This window comes from Pinus tabuliformis, chromosome J, assembly GCF_031772625.1.
Source record: "Pinus tabuliformis cultivar Carrire ecotype Pingquan chromosome J, CPIR1, whole genome shotgun sequence".
NCBI lineage: Eukaryota > Viridiplantae > Streptophyta > Pinopsida > Pinales > Pinaceae > Pinus > Pinus tabuliformis.
Window position 1 is genome coordinate 1421847162 of NC_142295.1, and position 7224 is coordinate 1421854385.

Here is a 7224-nt window from a genome sequence, read left to right on the forward strand (position 1 = left end):
ATTTCCCTTAAAAATTAAAAAATGATAATAAGTTATTTATTTAAAAAGAGAAATTTAAATAAATTTATAATTTAATTTTACATAATTGCAACTATATATAGATAGATAGATAGATAAATAGATATAATTAATTCATTTTATTTTCACTCTTATCTTTTAACAACGAGAGTAAATACATTTATTTTAACAGAATGTAGAGTGTTTGATACTCATATAAAATTAATTTTAAAACTAGAGCTTAATAGTTGTTTAAATATATCATTTAATCATATCACAATGCAAAGAACAATCTATTTTGATAAAAACAAATAAAAAGCATTTATTTTCCTTAAAAACATACCATAAGTCTAATAAACACATGTAATTTAATAGAAATTTCAAAATTTAATATCTTTCACATGAATTAATTTTATATATGAAACAATGTAATATGCAATGTTTCTACTTACACTAACGCTTATGTAAAAAAATTTAATATATATATATATATATATATATATATATTCAATATTTATTTATTTATTTATTTTTATTATCTACAACTTTATTAAAATATTAAATTTTATTTTAGATTTAAGTTTATAAATATATAATTCTATTTAAAAAAAAATGTATTTTTGTAGGTCTCACACAAACCAATTAATTATGACATCTAATGACTTTGGAGTAGTCATTTCGAGGACTGTCAAAAGTGGCCCGAATCTGAGCAAAAAAAATTCAATTTTTTTTTTTTTGTAAAGACAATGTTTGAATCGTATTTTTGATAGTCCAAATAAATTCAGCACCATCAAAAATATCTAGAACACCTAAAATTTTGAAATTTAACTAAAGCAATGAATTTCACCAAACATATGTCTCCTCATTGTCGGTGCCAACCTTTCACCGTATTTTGTATTATAAGCAATCGACCCAAAAGCAACCAGGCAACAATATTTCAGCACGAGATTTTCGTGTATTACCTTTTGTGAATGAGCATCTCTAACATTTGTCGTTGGTGATCAGGGCCATAGCCTTTTCTGAATGAGCATCTATAACATTTGTCGTTAGTGATGGGTATCTGTCGTTGGTGATCAGGGCCATAGCCTTTTCTGGATGAGCATCTATAACATTTGTCGTTAGTGTGGGTATCGTACTCCAAACACTTTAAATCAAAATCATGCGCACCCCCAACAAGCACGCGACCAAGTTCTTCACTGTTTTGTTTTCTGTACAGGGAACTGACAAGTGACATAACATACTACGGCGTTTTCTGTACAGGGAACTGACAAGTGACATACGATATTAGGGTACAGGTTTCATGTAGCATACCGATCATTCTCTTTGAATCCATATGCATGTACTTACCTGTTTTCAATCTCTGTTTTTCTTTGCAGTGATTTATAATAGCACCTCATGGCTTACAGTAGTATGACAGCTAGCTGCCATGACCTGTGTTTTACGAATATTGCTTCTCAAAAACGTAACTTGAAGGGAGCTTCCATTCCCATCAAACGTTTTCATGGAGTTTCAACCTCATCAGGGATTTCTATTGGCGACCATCTGGCCCTCCGTCGCCATTCCTCATACAGACATCTGGTATCATCATCAGTTCGATCCTCAGCTCATGTCCAGTTGGGCAATGTGCGTCATGAAGCCGAGAAGACCGTTGAATTTGATTTCAAGGAGTACATGCTTTCCAAGGCACTGGCAGTGAATGAGGCTCTGGATAAGGCTATCCCACTGAGTCATCCCAAGAAAATATATGAATCCATGAGGTATTCTTTTGTTGCAGGAGGAAAACGGATTCGTCCTGTTCTGTGCATTGCAGCTTGTGAGCTTGTGGGAGGGACCCAGGAGCTCGCCATGCCAACTGCCTGTGCAATGGAGATGATCCACACAATGTCTTTGATTCATGATGACTTGCCTTGCATGGACAATGATGATTTACGCCGAGGTAAGCCTACAAACCATAAGGTCTTCGGGGAAGGCACTGCTCTTCTTGCAGGGGATGCACTTCTTTCATTTGCGTTTGAGCACATTGCAGTGTCCACAAGCAAAACGGTGGGGAGTGATCGGATTTTGAGGGTGATATCTGAAGTGGGTAGAGCGTCAGGGTCTGAAGGGATGATGGGTGGCCAGATTGTAGATCTCGCGAGCGAGCGGGACGCTTCTGTTGATCTTGACACTCTGGAATGGATTCATGTTCATAAGACTGCAGTGCTATTGGAGTGCTCGGCTGTGTGTGGGGCCATCACTGGTGGTGCCTCCGAGCAAGAAATTGAGATAATTCGAAGGTTTACGCGTCACGTGGGACTTCTGTATCAGGTTGTGGATGACATACTCGGTGTCACAAAATCGTCGGAAGAAATTGGGAAGACAGCAGGAAAGGATTTGCTTAGTGACAAGGCTACTTATCCGAAGCTGATGGGTTTGGAGAAAGCAAAGGAGTTTACTGTTGAATTGTTGAAGAAAGGTAAGGAGGAGCTATCATGTTTCGATCCAACGAAGGTTGCACCTTTGTTGGGTATTGCAGATTACATTGCATACAGAGAGAACTGAAAAGCCTGGTAAAAGCGTTCTTGAATATTATGGGTATGTATCCGCTAAGTGTTGTATGTATCCGTTTAGCATCGTGTAATAACTTTGTATCTCCTGTGACAATGATTAACAAGGCTTCATAGCTAGCTTTATTTTCCAATTAATCAAAATTTGATTCTTTTTATCTCAAAATTAGAATGGGAAATCAGCTTGTGGAAATTATTGAAACTCTTTTTTTTATACACACACTTAACTAAATGTGTTAATTAACTAATTAGTTATATTAATTAATTAAATCATAGTTACCAAGTTCAAATTCAATGTATATTATAAAAAAATAATAAAAAAATTTCAATTTCCAAAAAATTAGATAGTATACATCTTAAATATTTAACTAGCAATTCACCTGTTACAAAAGAAAGGTAGTAAGACATAAATTAGAGAAGAATTGTGCCATATAAGAAATCATTGAAAATAAAAATTAGTAAACAAAATGACATTCAAAGCTAGAAGATAAAGAGAAATCACTTGCATGGTGAAAACAAGAAGTGATCATAGAAACCCTCAAAGAACCTTGGATGAGAAGTTAGTAAGGTTAGTTACTTTGATCTAATTTTGATTTCATTCATTCATTTCCAACTTAATGATCACTCGAGACAAGAAGATGGAAAACATGGAATCTGAAAAAGCCCAATCATAAAAATAAGTTGATAAAAATAAGATGATGACTTCACTTTCCATGGAAAAGGTGGAATCTTTCCTTTGTCTTCATGTCTACAATGCTACATTTTCCTTTAGGGTGAAGGTAAGAGTTCCTCAAGGATAACATGACACGATGAAGGTAGGATCTCTCCTTTGTCTTCATGTCTACAACGTCGCATTTACCTTTAAGGTGAACGGGTTGTTAAAAGATAATATGACCACCTTAACATTCAATGGTAAATGGCAATGGTAGGATCTTTCCTTTGCACTCATGTTTACAAGGTTGCACCTGCCTTTAATGTGAAGGAAAGCCACAATAATTATGTATTTACTTTTACTAATATAATTACACTATAGTTTGTTCATAAAATACTTTATTAAACCAAAGGTCTATATGAACGATTCTGAATTTTCATGAAGTTTTTCATTTAAGCTCATATTATTTCATCTATGCATATAAAGAATAAAATTAAGATCGCTCTATTTCATTTTTGGGTGAAAAGGATAACTCCAGAGTTCACAAGCTTTTCAACACTTAGATTGTTGCACTGGAAGAAATGGAAGTGCATATGGAAGGCCACCATCTAGAATATGGCCATGAAGAGTTGCAACAAGGGAAGTAGAGTATTCATCCACATATGGGTATTCTTATGAGTAGATGCCAAATTGACGAGACATTTTTCGATGTCTTCCCTACAGGGGATCGAAATAAAGCATATGGAGCATTTAGTAATGTTATTAAGACAATCCTGGAATAACATGGGAAGGCACCCATTGGCAACAGGGCATTTGTTTTGGGTGCAAGAAAATTGCTTGCAAAACAAGGGTACTCACAACAACCATGTCTATATTGCAATGACATGAATGTTGATGCCCCTTTCTTGCACTAGAAATCAATGAAGAAGCGACCAACTCTCACAACATCCACAACATTCATAACAAAGTGTTAGCATACATACAATAAATATAAATATTGTTGATGATGTCAAGCGCGATGTCAAAATTATTGGAAATATCAGTGATCTTAAATATATTTACTTTGTTTTTTCTCTATGTATTAGTTTATTTAATTCAACTTGAGAGTGCAAGTAAATTATGCCAAATTTTCTCACACTGCTTAGAAATGGGTAGACCAATGCATAAGCATTGGTATTGTTATCCATTAACAAATTGGATTTCAACTAGCTATGTGCATAGTGATACTCATTCCAGACAGAAGTTTTGATAAGTATGACAAGGTCAAGTTGAACAAAGTTTCATTCATGATTCTTGATACCAACCTTCAGTGTAGGTGGTTTTGAAATTAAAAATGATAGCTAACTAATAAATTGAAACAAAAATAGAGAGAAAGGGGTGTTCACAATACACACTAAATCTAACTATTTTTCATCCATCTTTAGTTAAACAGAGATAAAATATATGAGTGAAAATATTACCTCCTAAAACCCTACAGCGTAAACGACCTTGCATTTACTTAAGAACCTACATATGAACTACAACAACATTATACATGTGCATTGCATTCATCTGATTTTCTTTCTACTATTATAGAAATCCCTAAATTGCTAATTAAATCCCCCAAATATTCAGCTATATTTTATGCAAGTCTGACACCTACTTAATCAAATATTTTCAAAGAGCTAGTCATTAACATGTTTTGAAAAACTCAAACTTGATTCTTGGTCATTGTTTTGTCAATGCACCAACCATCATTTATGTTGTACAATGCACCATCTATATTTTTTTCTTATCAATTTATTCACGAATCAAGTGGTATTGTATCCCTGTATACTTAACATTTCCATGATAATTTTAATGGTTTACCATGATTAGACATATGTTGTTGGCACTCTGCAATACTGTTGGTTGGGCTTGAGTGACCCCAATCTCCTGCAATAATTTTCTCCACCATTTTAATTCCTTTGTACTTTGACATGTTGCAATGTACTATGCTTTTTCAATGGAAAGAGAAATTGTCGATTGTTTTCTTGCATCCCCATGAAATTGTGCCTCCACTGGGGATAAAACAATAGCCTAAATTTGATCTCTTGTTATTAATGTCCCCTATTCACTCTAACTCACAATAACAAGCTTTGGAGATGGTGCTTAGATGTGCTTTAAAGATATCTGAAAATAGTTTGATTGCTACCAAATGCTATGGTCTAGGATAACTAGAAAGTGGACTCACAATGCTTATAACTTATTGAATATTAGGTCTGCTATAAACCCTAGCATACATTGGGGTGAGAGAAATTATAATTGGGTTATTCATGAACTGCAATGTTGAAAATTGGCATGTGAGTTGTGACCATGAAGAAATAGGTAATTTTTAGGAGGTAATTTGGAGAGGGGCTCCAATACTTCACTGAGATTAAGAAAAATCCAACATTTTAGAATTTCTTTATATAAATATTAATTTTTATACTTTTATTAAAAATCTCAAAAGTATCATTAATCTATAAAATTATAGCAATATACTTATATTATCTATTTGAAACATCATGTTCTTTAAATATGGATCTTTTCCAAAGAAACCAAACTAAGAAGAAATTGTTCCAGACCTCTCCCATCCACAATACTCCGATCTTTACACACAACAATGCTGAAATGCACTCTTTCTGTGCCTTCTGCACCAACATGGACTTTTGTGGAGCCCATCAGGCACTTTTGTGGAATTCCCTGAATAGCAAGAGGACTGGCAAATACCAATTGTTCTTGTTGTACAAGAAATATCTTGCTCACTCTGTCAAGCCCCTTTGCTTCTATTATTTGGTCTTCTTTTATGATTATCATTGTGGCATCTCCTTGAGATGTTTCCTTGGAAGCCTCACTTATTAGTATAGAATTGCTCTTGTAGGCTACATTTTCATAGCCAAGCTTATGTATAGTTGTTGTGTATTTACATAAACCTTGTAAAGGTATTGTGTATATGCACGACATACCTATAGACATTTGAGAAGAGAACATGCTCCTTTTGGTCTTTATTTGGTTTGGAAGTAGTTTCTTCTTTTCGTAGTGCTTATTTTAGAATTTGTCTCATTAGAGCTTGTCCATTTTCTTCCTCCTTTCTAGAAGCCCAAAGGAATGGAAGATTTGTACAATATTTTTCCTATATTTCTCGCCAAAATAAAATCCTTGTATCATTATCATAATATTTAAAGAGACAAATATGTACCAAATCAATGAAGAAAAATGGTTGAGAATTGCGAAGAATTGTAGGGATGGGATGTAGTGATTGAAGGGGTAGGGATCATGATTCAAGGCCTCTATCGTGAGTCTATGCCTCTAGTGTCCAAGCCTCTAGTTATCCTGTACAAAGAGAAAACCATAAGTTAAAAAATAACGATGGATAGGAAAACTCACATGTTGGGAAGAAGCAAAACTTGGTTCCATTTTGTTATGAAACCAGCTCAAGAAAAGATAGAAAAGATAGATCAACGCCTTAGAATTCAGCCTCTTCGAGGGGGCAACCTCCTTTACATTACATAAATGAACAATTCTTGGATGATACAAATGACAAAACCTCCTTTCTATATATAGGAGTCTAAGGAGTCACAAAATAATCCAGCCGACCTAACAATAATAATATAAAGCCACAAAAATAACAATAGAGGGATTCTATGGGGCACAGAAATAACAATATGGGGGTAATAGGGGCACAACAATATAAATAAGGGGTATAACTACAATAGTAATGGGGTAATCACTAGTATTATAGGGACCCAACATGCCCCTCTCCTTCAAAAAAGTGTTGTCCTCAACGCTTGAGTAGTTCTGGATACTTCTGCATAAAATTCTCATCCTCCCATGTGGAATCTTCAGCGGATAAGTTCTTCCACTTGATAAGATACTCTGAAATTGATCGATTTCGTAGCTGTCGAGTTCTTGTTTCTGTGACTGCTTCCGGTTCCAATATAATTTTTCCTTCCTCGTCAAGTTCTGGCAATATTGTTTGAATTGGGAGCTTGTCACCTATAACCTTCTTTAAACATGAAACATGGAAAA

General features: G+C 34.5%; 1 protein-coding gene across 1 annotated transcript; it reads left to right on the plus strand.

The window, feature by feature from the left end:
• Positions 1-1250: 1250 nt before the first annotated feature.
• Positions 1251-2703, plus strand: LOC149232674 (geranylgeranyl pyrophosphate synthase 7, chloroplastic-like). The gene has a single exon (XM_089376543.1). The coding sequence runs from the start codon at positions 1393-1395 to the stop codon at positions 2536-2538; it is 1146 nt and encodes a 381-aa protein (XP_089232669.1). The 5' UTR covers positions 1251-1392; the 3' UTR covers positions 2539-2703.
• The last annotated feature ends 4521 nt before the right edge of the window (positions 2704-7224 follow it).

Coding starts and splice junctions, on each gene's coding strand:
- LOC149232674 (XM_089376543.1), top strand. CDS start 1,393: ATGGCTTACAGTAGTATGACAGCTAGCTGCCATGACCTGTGTTTTACG.